This window comes from Guillardia theta (assembly GCF_000315625.1).
Source record: "Guillardia theta CCMP2712 unplaced genomic scaffold GUITHscaffold_205, whole genome shotgun sequence".
In the NCBI taxonomy this organism is placed as follows: domain Eukaryota; class Cryptophyceae; order Pyrenomonadales; family Geminigeraceae; genus Guillardia; species Guillardia theta.
Genome location: NW_005434471.1, coordinates 7,904 through 21,415, shown reverse-complemented (window position 1 = coordinate 21,415; position 13,512 = coordinate 7,904). Strand labels below are relative to the sequence as shown.

The following is a 13,512-nucleotide window of genomic DNA, read 5'->3' as shown; positions in this document are numbered from 1 at the left end:
CCCAAGACAGCTGACCATTCGACAAAACCGGTCTGACTGCAGACTTTACTAGGGGAGCAGCTGAGCGGCTGTCGCCATGGGATGCATCAAGAGGGACGCTAGCAATGTTTTTAAATGGATCTTGTTGCTGTGCCTCTGCCTCTCCAAATGCTCACAAGCCTTTCGTCCTGCCCCTCCTGTTCTGGGGGGCGCCACACGACGTCCATACACGGCGTGGGGGGCGAGGCTGGGGAAGCAGGCAGGGGAAACACGAGAGAAGCTGTGCTCTCTCACATACCACAAGCAATCAGATAGTTTGCAGAGAAAACAACGGCAAAAAATCCTTGGGGGGCTGAGATGCGCATGCAAATATGTGGAGCTCAGTGATGTACAGCAACCGAACGAGGAGATGGAAGTCTCTGGGCTGATCGCTCATAGAAAGGGGTTTGGTCGGCAGTCAAAGGTGCAAGAGAAACGTCAATCTGCTGCTGGGTCTGTTTGCTCCTCAGTCTCTGGTACAAAGTTCAGGGAGGGGTCGCTGAGCGACGGAAAGATTCGCCAGGAAGGAGAATTGCGGGTAGAGAGGTTCAAGGGAACTCTGAGACAAGAGGCTTATAGCCATCCTGGAACAAGAGAGACCATGGCCAAGCAGGCAAGGTGGTTTCGTGACAAGCTGGAAGAGGTCAATCTGCTTCGTAACCATCCATCGATTCGTTTCCGTCCGGGTCAGATCGTTTATGGTCAGAGGGAGGACGGGATGCTAGTTCAAGGGACGCTAATCTCGATACGGAGGTGCAAGAACAGACTGCTGTGCGGCAAAGTGAAGGTCTCGGCTGCTGCATCTCATGATGCTGCAGCGGTCGACAAGGAGGAGTTCTTTCGCATCCCTTGTATCTTTCCCGTGGGCGGATGTAACGGTGGACTCGAGACTGAGTTACACAAGATGCTGCAAGGAAGGCGAGAAAGCTCGAGCAACGACGAGGACGAGCTTTTAGAGTGGGTCCATTACGGGGAGAGACAAGATGGTTCTGCTCTCAAGATGTTTACTCAAGATCTGGAGCCTTCGATCGAAAAGATCTTGTTGCGATTAGAGCAAAAGCGAAAACTTCTAATGCAATTGCCCTTCCAAGCTCACAGTATTGAGTTTTCAAAACACGTGAGCATTGTTATGCAGTAAGTTGTGTTGAAGATGCTGACAGTTTGACAGGAACTCATTGAGGTGCGACAAGGTTTCCGTCGTGCGATGGTGCGAGGAGAAACGCGTCTGATGCGCTTCTGTGAAGTGCTTGCAAGGACCATCTATGGAGATTCAAAGTTTAGCAGGAGCTCAGTGGTGACAGGTGAAACGAGAAGAGCGCAGCGCAGGGAAAGATTTACCATCATGGAGCCACTGCCTGACGAGACACTATGGGCGCTCATGCCGGGTCAGGAGCTCGGCTCTACCCTGCTGTCATCTATGCAGGTGCTGCCTATGCAATCGCTCAATCGCGCTCTTCACGGTCGTTCAGCATTTTTGGAGCGTGTTGGGCTGAAGCAGAAGGAGTTTGTTCACTCCGACGACTGGCAGAAGCCCAAGCTGATATCGCACTCGGTGATGTACGAAGCCCTCACTTCCCTTGATGTCGATCGATCGGGAGGAATCCTGAGATTCTCGGGATACAAAAAGAGCGACGACGAAGTTTTTGACATGGTGGCCGACAAGCTTTGCAACCTCGACGCCTTCATAGGGTCGTCGACAACGCGTGGGAGGTACAGCGACTCGCAGTACATCAGGAACATCCTGTCGGTTCGGATTGTTGTTGAGAGTGCGAACCAGGGGAGAAAACTGCTTGACCGCTTACGAGCAACGAGATTCACGCCTGCCGTGCTTCATGATGCCGACATCCCCTTCCTCGGTCGAGAACAAGGGGAGTGCACGGAACGATTGGAGATCTTGGAGGTGCAGGACCATCTTGACTATGCGATGGAATCCGTGAGGAAAGCTCCCTTGGAGCGAGATGAGGAGCGAGCCAACGGCTGGCGGGGCCTCGTGGTGATGGTCAGATGGTGGGGAGTTCCGATCATGATTGTAATCAAGCCGCTCGAAGTGTTCCACCTGGAGCAGGAGCTGTCGACGGCTGAAAGCAGAGTCATGTACAAGGAGAGACAGAACAAGGCTCGATCTGCTGTCGCAAAGCGATGGCCCATCTTCGCTCTCATGCGCTCCCTCGTCCATTGGATGTTCGTCGACGCTTATGCCGACCCTACAGACCTTGAAGCACCTAAGGTTGCTAACACACCAAGAATAACACTGAGAATAACAGATTAGAACAAGATGAACAAAGAAAAATTAACATCCATGTAATGAAATGAAAGAATCAGAAATCTATGAAAATGAGCCCATCGCTGAGCGTGTTCGGTTGATGCCGACTTGTGCCATCGGAGAGAAGGTCCTCAGAGGAGACCTGGTCTCTAACGATCTATCCGCATGTGAAGCGGCGGAAAGAGGAGTCCGATGCGGAGTGACGGTAAGGAAGGAGTTGATGCTCCGAGAAATTTGCTCCTTCCTGAGAATTTCGTTTTCTGCCTGCAGCCTTGCGACTTCAAGTCTCGCGTTCTGTGTGTGGTTGCACTGCTCAGACAGGGCCGACCTGAGCTCTTCCAGCTGTGGAAGAGAATCAGCTGATTGTCTTCACTCCATCCCAGTTGTCATACCTGGAGCTGTAAAACTTGCCCGACGCCTCTTAGCTCTGACACCTCTCGTCTCGCCCACTGCAGGTCAACCAAGCTTGACGACATCTCGTCACTTGTCGAGGCGGAGCTCCTATGGCTCAGTGACATAGAGACCTTCATCTTGCACGCAAGAGCTTACTTGTTCGCTTCCTCTGCCTTCATCGACCGGGCCATCAGCTCGTCGTTCTTCTCCTTCAAAAATCTGTTTTCCATCGACAGCCGCTCGTATGATGCTCGCAGCTCAGAAGCTTGGGGACTCTCACTCATGCTCATCAACCTGAATCAATGGAAACTCTCTTTCAAGTCGAACATCACGATATCTCACTACCTCGCCTCTGCTTCTCGCCGTCGCGACTTTTCAATCGTCAATTCTGATGGGAGCAGGCTTAGAAAGTTCATACCTACACTCATCTCACTCACTCTCAAGCGCCTTTTCCAACATGTCGGCTCCCTCAGATGCTGCTTGCTCAGCTGTCGCCCGTAGCCGGAATGCATCCTCTACATCTTCAGGGCGAATGTTGGAAGGAAGGTCCATGAAACGAGGATACGATCCTTTCTGCTGCTCAAGAGCTCGAATCTCTTCTTTGTACTCTCTGATCTCTGCTTGCAGGCTACGAATCTTCTGGTCCTTCGCCTCTAGCTCACGATCCTTGTGCATCAAGAGTTCGTCCAGCTCCTTGAAGCGGGAGCTGCCTGCCAGCAGAGGTTGCTTTGTATCTCTTTCAATTCCATTAGGGATGTACCTATCACTCATCTGTCCATCCAAGAAGTTTGAGAAAGGTCTGAGGGACTTGAACGACGATAGTCTCATGTCTTCATCTTCGTTGTACGGTGAAGAGGGTCTCAACTGTTCATCGCCATATTTTCTATCTGAGAAGCTGCTTTCTCTGTCCTCATCCGGTGCCTTCATTCTTCTCTCCTGTGGACTCAAAGAGCCTGTCGATCCACCTTTTCGTCTTCCACTCTCTCCCCATCCTGGTCTTGAGGCCCCCGCTGTGGGCCGCCGCCTCGGGAGCATGTCACCGAGACTCTCTCTAAAAAACATCAGTCAAAAACATCATCATGACTGTAACGGATGACTTTTATTTTTTTTGAATTTTTTTTTTAAAGAACTTTGTGCGATCAATCAAGGGAAGATAAAAGACACAAGAGAATGATCCGGCATGGACATGATAAGCATGCCTCATGAAGATGATAAGCATATAAGCATGCCTCATGAAGATGATAAGCATGCCTCATGAAGATGATAAGCATATAAGCATGCATCATGAAGATGATAAGCATATAAGCATGCCTCATGAAGATGATAAGCATATAAGCATGCCTCATGAAGATGATAAGCATATAAGCATGCCTCATGAAGATGATAAGCATATAAGCATGCCTCATGAAGATGATAAGCATATAAGCATGCCTCATGAAGATGATAAGCATATAAGCCGCATGCCTCATGAAGATGATAAGCATATAAGCATGCCTCATGAAGATGATAAGCATGCCTCGTGACTCAGTGACTTGTGAAGATGATACTAAGCCGGACAGCAGTCGGCAGGATTGGGTTTGGTTCTCGCTGTCTTTTCTCTTCTCGCCGTTTGGCCTGTGCGACAGTGTCCGAGGGTCAAGCCTCCTCGACTCTCCGACTCCTGATCGGATTGTCCTCGTACTGATTTCTAACTTAACTTTGAGTAAAGTCTCAAGCATGCCTCATGAATGGAGACGATAAGCATATAAGCATGCCTCATGAAGATGATAACAATGGGTGAGCGTAGTTCAATCGTCGGACTAGGCTCCGTCCGGGGGCCGCCGGCCGAGAGTTCGAGGAGGACTTGGCAAGCCAAGTTGGCAAGTTGGCCCACTGCCTGTGGGAGGCGGCTTTGCCGTGACTGGCCCGGTTGAACTTTCAGTTCACCGACCCTAGCACTGTCCGGATCGGACGGTCCGGCGATCACTGGGAACGTGACCGTACGGTCACAGCCCGCCGATCGTACCGGTACGGCGAGCCTGCGGGCCTGGGCCCGGCCCTTCACGAGCCTGGCCCGAAGCTCCATTCGGAGTCCGGGCCCCGCAAAAAAAAACCAAAAAAAGAATGCCACGGACTTTCCGCTCGCTGGACTCAACTTGAAATTCTTTTTGTCAACGCCTGATGACTTTTTTTGATATCTTCACAGAAGTCATTTCGTCATGGCCAGTAGTATCGGAGCACCGGGACGGCTGCCGCCGGCAATCGGCCGATAGAGAGGTACCGAGACTCGGTCGCGTCAGTTTGATCCTCGGGGCCTAGTAGGACAAACTAGACAAGGTGCATGGCCGCCGGGTGATACGGCAACGGTACTACCCCCATGATTGTATACTAGCCACCCCCCTCACAGCTATGAAAGTTGACATGATATGACGGGTCATGATCGAAAGTTTACTCCTCTACTACTGTTGCGGTCATTTGCAGGGGTGGGGCCACCACCGGCATTGAAAGTCTATTCCCGACCCCTTGTGAAACCCCCCCGTGGTACTAGATTGGGCTGAGGGAAGGGGTCGGTCAACAGTCCTGTAGTAAAGTGTATTATTACTGGTGACCTGGGGCCAGTAGTGAACCCTGGTCCAAACATTACCAAGGACCCCCTTACATGTTTTGAAAATTCACTGGCTTTGTACGAATATGGTAGACATGAAACCTTGGTGTTTTATCTTAGTCTCTTATTCGATACTTTTCTCCTCTTCCACCACAGCTTCTTCATGCTCATCCAGGCAAAGCATCTCTGGGGGGTAGGGTGGCCATCGGAAAGCGGGTGGTACTAGAAGTCTCCCGGGGTAAAGAAGAAGGGCGAGACGACCGCAAAACAGGAGCGGAACAATTGTGCGCGGGCAACAGCAGAAGATCCATTCATCGAAGAAACATTGACCACTTTCATCTAGCTCAAGCATGACACGATTGATCAGCTTCAAATCTAGATCACGAACCTCCTCGCCAGCTGAAAGCCCCAAAGACGAGTCGGAAAGGGATAACAATCAAATCAGCAATCCTGACTCATTGTTCTCATGGAGCATGAGGGGTTCAAGGAAAGTTCCATTGAAACGATCTGGCTCTGGAAGTCTTCTGGATCCGAAGAGAGTCAAGAAACAAAGCCTTTACGACGAAGTGGGACTGAAGATGCAACGATGCTTGTCTAATTCGAACACTGTTTTTACCTGCTGTGCCAAGAAGGATATTTACTATTATTTCAATTACTACCAGCGCTCAGAAGAAGGGATGGGTTACGTAGCCAAAAGCAACTCTTACAGGATAAAACTGCCATCGTTGAATCTCTCCTTTTTCAAATGATAGTGATAACCTAGAAGCCTAGATATTTTGTAAATTCTGGTGTAATGACCAGCTTGTAATTGAATGAATAACTTGTACATACGATTCATGATGTGCTCATGTTTTGAGCACAGAGGGAATATAGCCCAAAAGACATTTCATTTCTATGATTGACAATCTATTTCATATTGTTGGTTTATGTACAAAGTGCACTTCCCAAACTAGACTTATTGCCAAAATTTTCATGCAATCGGTCTGTTGCGACTTGACTTCCAGTGTCGTGCTCTGCTCCAAATCAATAAAAACAATAATGTAGTCCCATCAGCCAGGTCATTTCGGTTTGCTCGTGTACGTCGCGTTGAGTGAGGCTTCCAGGGCTACAAACTATCGTCAGCACCTGACACAAGCAGCAAGAGCAGCAACAGCATTTTCACCTTGAAGAATCCGTTTCACGCCTCCTGTAGGGTTCAGGTTCTGCAAGCTTCTAGAAAGTCAATCTGAGACTACTTGAACCAAACGCTTACGCTTTGATCATCGATCTCGCATCAGCACTTGTGGTCAGCTTCATTTCTTTCTTGTCGACTGATCTGCCTCCCCCCCGATCCTTTTCGCCGTCAGGGTTTGACTTCTTACCACCTCCTGTGTCGCTGATGAGAAACAATCATCTCCATGCCGCCTGGTGCTAGTGGCACCTGCGACTTTGATGTCTTGAACTGGCACGGATTCATCAAAGTCTCCATCGTTGAATTGAATAGCTGTTGAAAGCAATTCAAACAGGTAGAAACTCTAAAGCATTTCATGCAGCTCAACAGTAATTTGATTCGTACCGTAAGTCTTTCCATCTTCATTCACTCGCTCAATTTTGCCCGGAAACCAATCACCTCCTTTCCATCGTGCCGTTACACTACAAACCGGTTTAGGTATGTGAAACAGCATTGAACAAGTCGAAGCTTACGATTGGCCAACTTGAAACGATGCTGCATCGTCTTCAAATTCGTTGCCTTCAAGGCTTGAAATTTGTATCAACATCAAAATCCTCAGACCGGGAATAAATCACCTAGAAATAGATTGCCAAAGATGGGTTGCAAGAGTTTTGATCTCTTTGTCAGACTTTCCAATTCCTATCGGGAGCAATCAGCAATCAAACGTCCAGAATAATCTGTTTTCCTTCAGGAAATAAACCTTTCTTCGCAAGGACATCTTTGATCAAGTTGTAAGCGTCTTCCCAACTGGCAATCTGAACCCATGAAAGCATCATACATAGTTGACCACCAACAAAATTCTACGTCATCAGCATCCAGAGAAATTATTCCGTACATTTTGTCCTAAACCAAACGAATGTAACAAGATCTGAAATGAATAGAACTATTTCCACCTCATCAGTATCTTCACTGTTTGAGAGCTGTCACAAGAAACAATCAATTTATCGTTAAGTAGGAAATTGAGTTTGTACCTGTGCTTTATCTACAATTTGCCGATGCTTCGCCTTTATTCTTGAAAGTGCAAAATCTTTCTCCAATCTCTGCCGCGTTTTTTCATGATCATTTCCGTTCCGGTAAGGGGTCGCTTCAAGCAATCTGTCTACAAACGCAATCTTTTTTGCACACAGAATTCACTCGAAGGCAAAGTACGAATGTAAGTTTTCAACCTGATCAAGTAGCTCATGTCTGAGCCACGCCAACGCCTGGGGCTTCAGAGTCTTCAGGTAGTCAAATCTTCGCGCCGTCGGATCGGGACATTTCTTCACAAATGTGTGCCAGCCTCTTCCTCTCTAAAACAAACTTGAGGTCAACATCTCGGTAGCGGGTAGCATTCTTACAGGATCAGTGTAGGTTATCTTCTTGAACCACACTGTAACTGGAGTTGAGGGGGTGGATAGCTTGTTTGCTGATCAAGCGTTCAGTACGAGCTTTAGTTGAATGTTGCTACCGAATGTAAAAGCCGCGCAAAGATCATGTCGATTACACCAGTCTCTTGCTTGCTCCCAAGTCATCTCTGCAATTTACCATTTAGCTTGCAATAGTATAAGGCAATGGCTGCACCATCATTTTCCGTACTACCTGCTATGAAAATATCTTGTCGGGGGTCATCGGGAACAAATCCTTGCTTGTACTCGAACGTGCAAGCTGCAGCATACTTGAGGAACAAGAGGAAACATCATACCATTGCTCACGCTCTGGTGAAGAGAATTGAGAAAACGAAGAAGGAGACGTAAGCTCACAAAGCCTCTCTCCTGCAAAAACGTTCAACTAGTGCACGAAGAAGCATTCAGATCACCTTCGTCACATTCTTTCGCACTGAAGGTAGGGTCCAGACACGATTCCTTGAGAAGACCAATTCTATCATTCGCCAGAGCATTCCCATCGGTCTTGGTGCATCGATAAAGCTTTCTGTTGTGCTTGCAAATGTTGATGTGTTCCTCGGTTGCATGGTTCAGCGAGCTCTCCGCCAAAGTCTTGTGTTGGCCACATTCTCGCACTGTGTCTAGATCTCTCTGATCCTTTTGATCTGTTTGCTTGCTCACAGATTTCTCTTGCGTTTGGTGCTGATGCTCATTCTGAACTTTCGATTTCGATGTTTTAGACTCACGCCCCGCCGTGTCTCCATCCAATTCTGAGCATTTGGGTCAATGGGAGTTAGAGCACGTCACAGATACCTTTGAGAGCATCACTTATCTCTGCTTGAACTTGGCTTATCACTTTATTCAGGTCTTCACCAGCAGAGATGGTCTTGAATATCACCTGCGGTCAACGGGACGTGATTCGACAGTTCATGAGTGTGCAATGCGAGCACTTGTGAGAGCAACGAGAGGAAAGTTGGGAACATTGTTCATGACAAAAACACAATGGTTACCAATGGCTCAGAGTCGTCGGAGTGTAGAGTTTTCTCCACGGATTTGCGCACTTCTTTCCCATTTTCGAATTTGAACTCTTGAACTGTCTTCACTCGCGTGCCTGTTGTGCTTCTGCTTCCATCTGGACGTGAGTTGGTGCCTGCAATTCTTGCTCGCTCCTGAGCCAGGTGTCTTGCCTTTTCATCTGGATCGCAACGAGGCCCGTCCAAGGAAGTGCAAACTCCGTCGAGCTCTTCGGACCCAAGCTGATACTTGGGCCCTCCAAGTCTGGAAATGATATGACTCTCTCTGTTCCGCTGAAGTTGCCTGTCCTTGATCTCGTCCTGCTCCCTGGTGGTGGTGGATTCACCGGCCATCGCCACCGCCATCGCCACGGTCATGGCGAGAACGATGCACCGTCGTCTCGCCATGATGGCACGGGTCAAGGAGAGTGGGATACCCATGAACTGCAGGGATTTACATATCGGTTTACTAGGTAATGAGGGGCACCCCGGCACCTTCAGTACTTGAGAATGTCACCGACTGTATGCTTGGAAGGTTCCACAGACATGCAAGTTGCAGGCCTGCCTCACTATGGTGATCCTCTCGAAGTGCAGTTGTCACGATGCTAATTTTGAGGGGGTAGGGGGGTGAGGGGGTAGTACCTGAGTAAGGTGCCAGCAGAACATGGCGGACGGAACGGCACAGCTGATGGACATGCTGGATGGGTCGTGGGACGCATCGTCGGGGGGAGGAGGAGGATCAGGGAAAGGCTGGATCTCGAGAGACGAGCAAGAGCGATTTCTGCTGTCACTACTCTCTCTCGGTCTAGATAGAGTGGCTGCAGAACCAGAACGGCTGGCAAACGAGTGCCATGCGGTCAAGAAGGACACTGAAACACACGCAGTAAGTAATTACAGTGCTTTTCTTCAGTCAGCAGTCTGCGTTCGGAGTGTAAGGGAGGAGCTGGAACTAAGTGGGCGACTGCTCCATGAGTTGGCGGCTGATGTCCCATCGCTGCAGCGAGCTTGCGAGGAAGTAGAGGAACATGCGAAGGCGGTGGATTTGCTGCGAAAACAGACCCAAACAACCTGGAAGATGCATGCTCAGCTCCTTGAAGTACTGGAAGTTCCGCAGCTCATGGATACGGCTGTGAGAAATGAGTATTATGAGGAAGCGCTTGAACTGGCAGCCTTTGCCCGACGCTTGCGAGCGCGGCATCAAGAGAATACCCTAATTGAATCTCTATTTCAAGCCGTCGAACGCAGTGAGAACAACATGCTCTATCAACTCCTGCAAAAACTTCAGGTGCAGAGTGTCTGAATGAATCGTTTGAGCTTATGACGTCAAATCTCAGAGTCATATCCAACTGCCAGTCTGCCTGCATGTGATTGGTGTCCTCCGACGACTTGGTAGGCACAGCGAAGAAGATCTTCGCTTTATTTTCTTGGAATGTAGAGACTTGTGGCTTCAGGTCTTGAAAACATCTCAAAAGCTGCTTGAATGTTTGATAAGTCTTACAGTCAGCATTTGACGAAGCTGAGAAGTCTGGACCAGTTTATCAATCACTTAGCAAAATTACAGGTAGAGATACTGATGGCTGCTTTTTGGATGTCTGACGACTTTCATGGGTCAAAAGACTTGGTAAGGGTTCATATCTTTGAGATCGTCACACAATATCGAGCTATTTTCTTGGATTTCTCCTCATCCCAGGCGAGTTCTCTGCTTCAATCTCAATAGCCTTCAAGTAACAAGGGATACTTTTATTTTGATCAGGAGATGGAAGGATCAGCAGATGGAGGGCTTCTCTATGCATGGGCGAGCAGGAGGATCACAAACTTCATTTCAGTCCTCAATCAGGTTGTGCTATACAATGTAATCTTTCCCTGATCGTTAGCTACAAGGGCCTACCGCGAATCAAAGAGTGCAGTCAGATATCGAGTCTGCTGGACAAGGTGAGCATAAGAATGCATGTTGATAAACAACTTGACACGTTTTTAAATAGGTGATGTACTGTGGCGCGTATTTGGGTAGGGAAGGACTTGATTTTAGATCGGCAGGTATCAAAGCCTTGTTGCATCATTCTGCACCTGTTCTTGTCCATTGATGCTTTTGCAGTTGGTGAAATCTTTGAGATGAGAATGCTTGAGATTATACAGCTCTCTCTTTCGAACGGTATATCGTTTGCAAGATCCTGTATGCAAGGACTGATAGATGGATCACAGCACGAGACGCATATGAACAATCCTTGGCTGCACAAAAGCTCAACTCAATGCCTGAGGCTGTCAAGACTCGGTAATTCACCTTATTCAGTGTCACGGCCATCTGTGGATTGACCCAATCTGGTTAGCTACGAAGAGAATGCAACAGGAGTTATGAGTCCGCCGTCAATCTTCTTGAATTTTATTCCTTTGGCACTTCTTTGCAACAAGGTTTGGATCAATACTTTTGTTTACTTTGACTTTGCTGTTTGACAGCTGATGGACTCTTTGAATGAGCTTCGAGAATGTGCAATGATAACATGCAGGCAGAGGTTTCTTGTTCTGAATGTCAAACAACTTTGGTTCTGACCATTGGTTTCTCGTGGTACCAGGGCAACAGGCATGATAGTTGAAGTTCTTTGCTGCTGTGCAGAACAGACAGCAGCGAACTTTGCTGAGATTGAGTCTTCTTTGTCCAAGGGGGATCGCAAACACATGGTCGACCTGGTATCATAGATTGTGTTGTATCTTCCGCTGCGCAGATCGTTGACCTTGGATGAAGATCAAGACCATGAGTGGCACTCTCGTTCCTTTCATCCTTAACTGCGTGCAGTATCTCTTTGGCATCCGAGAGCAGCTAGAAGTAAGCCTGTCGCAGCAACCTGGATTGTGTTCTGAACGCTATGCAGAGGATGGATGTTCACAGCATTACGCGGCCACTTCAGGACTTGATCGAGATCGAAGAGGAGGCCGAGCGAGAGGTCAGACTGAATGCAGTCTTCCCTTCTTATTCTCGCTATTTCCAGGCTGCAAGACTGCTTGCTAAGCGTCAAGCTGAGGTTGAATTATAAGTCGAAGGTTCTGGTTTCAATCTGATCTATTCTTTCAGGAGGAGGAGATGAGAAAGAAGCAGGAGGAGGCGGCGGCTCTTGCAAGGCAGAAAGCTGAGGAGGAGGTAGTTGTAGCTTGGAGTTACTTTGCTAAAATCCATCACAGATTGCCGAGGCGCGTCGACGAGCAGAAGAGGCCATTCGAGGGACAAGCGAGAAAAATCAGGAGGATAAAGCTGAAGACGCAGAAGATTCAAAACATGAACATCATGAAAAGAATGGGGATGAAGAAAATCGTCATGCTGCCTCTACTGAAACAGAAGGGTAACTATGTTTTTGGAATTCGTCTGCGTTATTGCTTACATTCCTTCAGGGTCGTGTCTTCAGGTCAATTTTTGCAAGACATGTTCTGATTTTTGTGTGCTAATCGTGTCGTTCACAGACGATCTGCCGGCAGAGTTACACGAAGCAGGTAATTTCTGCTTGATTTATGCGTGTTTTCTGATTATTTTTTGGCAGACAAGCATCATTCTGACGAAAACGCATAGAAGTCAGCCAGTCGATCCTCATATCTTCTAGACATCTTGAAATAGAATTTCTAAATTTTCCATTGCGGGAATAGTTTTCTTACTGACGAGTAACGGCATGCAAAGTTGCACAGGAGTAGTTTACAAATTCATCGAAACAACCTAGTATCAAATCAGTTTGTACGCATGTTCTTTCATCGCTTACCCCAAGGATGATTAGGATGAGTCCGAAGAAATGCTTTGCTCTCAGCGCCTCACCGAAGATCATGATGCCGATTGCTGCCGTCGCCGTTGTCCCGACACCTGACCAGATAGCGTAGGCGATGCTGAGAGGCCAATACTTGAGCGCATGCGTGAAGAGGTAGAAAGAGGAGCCGTAAAAGACAAAGAGCAAGACGCTTGGAATGATGTTGGCAAAGTTGTTTGACATCTTCATGCACATCGCTCCGAGCACTTCGAGTATAATCGTGGCGGACAGGAGGACCACCCCTTTCCATGAAACCGAAGGGAGCGACTCCATGCCAGGCACCAGCGCTCGAAGTGGAAGAGGAGCCAACTTGCTACTGCTTTTGGTAACACGAGATGTTGCGAATCCTCTTGGTTGAAAGGAACAAGAATACAGATGATGGCATTTGTTTGTCTTCAAGACGATTCCATCGACAAACTCTTGGGTAGGAGAAAGTGATGATAGAAAACAATGTGATGAGCCTAAGCATGCCAGTAAAGCAAGTATTTTCGAAATTGGAGAGAATTGGCTGAAATTCATCCTTCAAAATGACCTTGATGAAATTCGGAAGATGATATATGTTGTTCGTGCAAGGATTATGAAGACATTGATCCTTGGCTTTCGGTTCTGAGCCCCTGCGAAATAATAATTAATGCCAGATCATGGAAAACAAGTCGCAAGTATACAGAGAAACAAATGTGCTCCTAAATACGACTTGTAGCATCTAATTTTCAAACAAGATTCTTTGTTGGATCAACTAGAAGCTCTTGCATATTGTTGTCGATTATCGTGCATCCAAATACAACTACATATCTCGTTCATCGCTTGTTCCTCACACTCGACTCTTTAATATCATCACTACAGCGCCCAACAGAAGCCCTAACGAGAAGCCCTGACATCTTCGCTTCA

General features: G+C 47.8%; 6 protein-coding genes across 6 annotated transcripts; 3 read left to right on the top strand and 3 right to left on the bottom strand.

Annotated features, from left to right (window-relative positions):
- Positions 1-76: 76 nt before the first annotated feature.
- GUITHDRAFT_120935 (hypothetical protein) lies at positions 77-2,287 on the top strand (the record flags this gene model as incomplete). The annotated part of the gene is made up of 2 exons (XM_005819791.1): positions 77-1,135; positions 1,187-2,287. 2 exons carry the CDS (start codon positions 77-79, stop codon positions 2,285-2,287), a joined length of 2,160 nt encoding a protein of 719 aa, XP_005819848.1.
- A 57-nt stretch (positions 2,288-2,344) lies between these two features.
- On the bottom strand, positions 2,345-3,601 carry GUITHDRAFT_148317 (hypothetical protein; the record flags this gene model as incomplete). Its single annotated transcript, XM_005819790.1, is given in 5 exon segments — positions 2,345-2,623; positions 2,674-2,782; positions 2,831-2,968; positions 3,020-3,092; positions 3,112-3,601. 5 exon segments carry the CDS (start codon positions 3,599-3,601, stop codon positions 2,345-2,347), a joined length of 1,089 nt encoding a protein of 362 aa, XP_005819847.1.
- A 320-nt stretch (positions 3,602-3,921) lies between these two features.
- Positions 3,922-4,197, top strand: GUITHDRAFT_81939 (hypothetical protein; the record flags this gene model as incomplete). Its single annotated transcript, XM_005819789.1, has 1 exon — positions 3,922-4,197. The coding sequence occupies one exon, from the start codon at positions 3,922-3,924 to the stop codon at positions 4,195-4,197; it is 276 nt and encodes a 91-aa protein (XP_005819846.1).
- A 3,401-nt stretch (positions 4,198-7,598) lies between these two features.
- On the bottom strand, positions 7,599-9,250 carry GUITHDRAFT_148316 (hypothetical protein; the record flags this gene model as incomplete). Its single annotated transcript, XM_005819788.1, has 7 exons — positions 7,599-7,727; positions 7,806-7,873; positions 8,047-8,112; positions 8,160-8,219; positions 8,264-8,599; positions 8,643-8,727; positions 8,840-9,250. 7 exons carry the CDS (start codon positions 9,248-9,250, stop codon positions 7,599-7,601), a joined length of 1,155 nt encoding a protein of 384 aa, XP_005819845.1.
- A 256-nt stretch (positions 9,251-9,506) lies between these two features.
- On the top strand, positions 9,507-12,458 carry COG8 (oligomeric Golgi complex component 8; the record flags this gene model as incomplete). Its single annotated transcript, XM_005819787.1, has 19 exons — positions 9,507-10,127; positions 10,177-10,293; positions 10,343-10,403; positions 10,459-10,532; positions 10,596-10,679; positions 10,724-10,774; positions 10,825-10,879; positions 10,938-10,994; positions 11,045-11,114; positions 11,170-11,251; positions 11,297-11,352; positions 11,413-11,663; positions 11,710-11,781; positions 11,827-11,859; positions 11,910-11,975; positions 12,017-12,174; positions 12,224-12,237; positions 12,293-12,322; positions 12,370-12,458. The coding sequence occupies 12 exons, from the start codon at positions 9,507-9,509 to the stop codon at positions 11,534-11,536; spliced, it is 1,452 nt and encodes a 483-aa protein (XP_005819844.1). The 3' UTR covers positions 11,537-11,663; positions 11,710-11,781; positions 11,827-11,859; positions 11,910-11,975; positions 12,017-12,174; positions 12,224-12,237; positions 12,293-12,322; positions 12,370-12,458.
- A 60-nt stretch (positions 12,459-12,518) lies between these two features.
- Positions 12,519-12,897, bottom strand: GUITHDRAFT_120931 (hypothetical protein; the record flags this gene model as incomplete). The annotated part of the gene is made up of 2 exons (XM_005819786.1): positions 12,519-12,539; positions 12,583-12,897. 2 exons carry the CDS (start codon positions 12,895-12,897, stop codon positions 12,519-12,521), a joined length of 336 nt encoding a protein of 111 aa, XP_005819843.1.
- Positions 12,898-13,512: the final 615 nt, after the last annotated feature.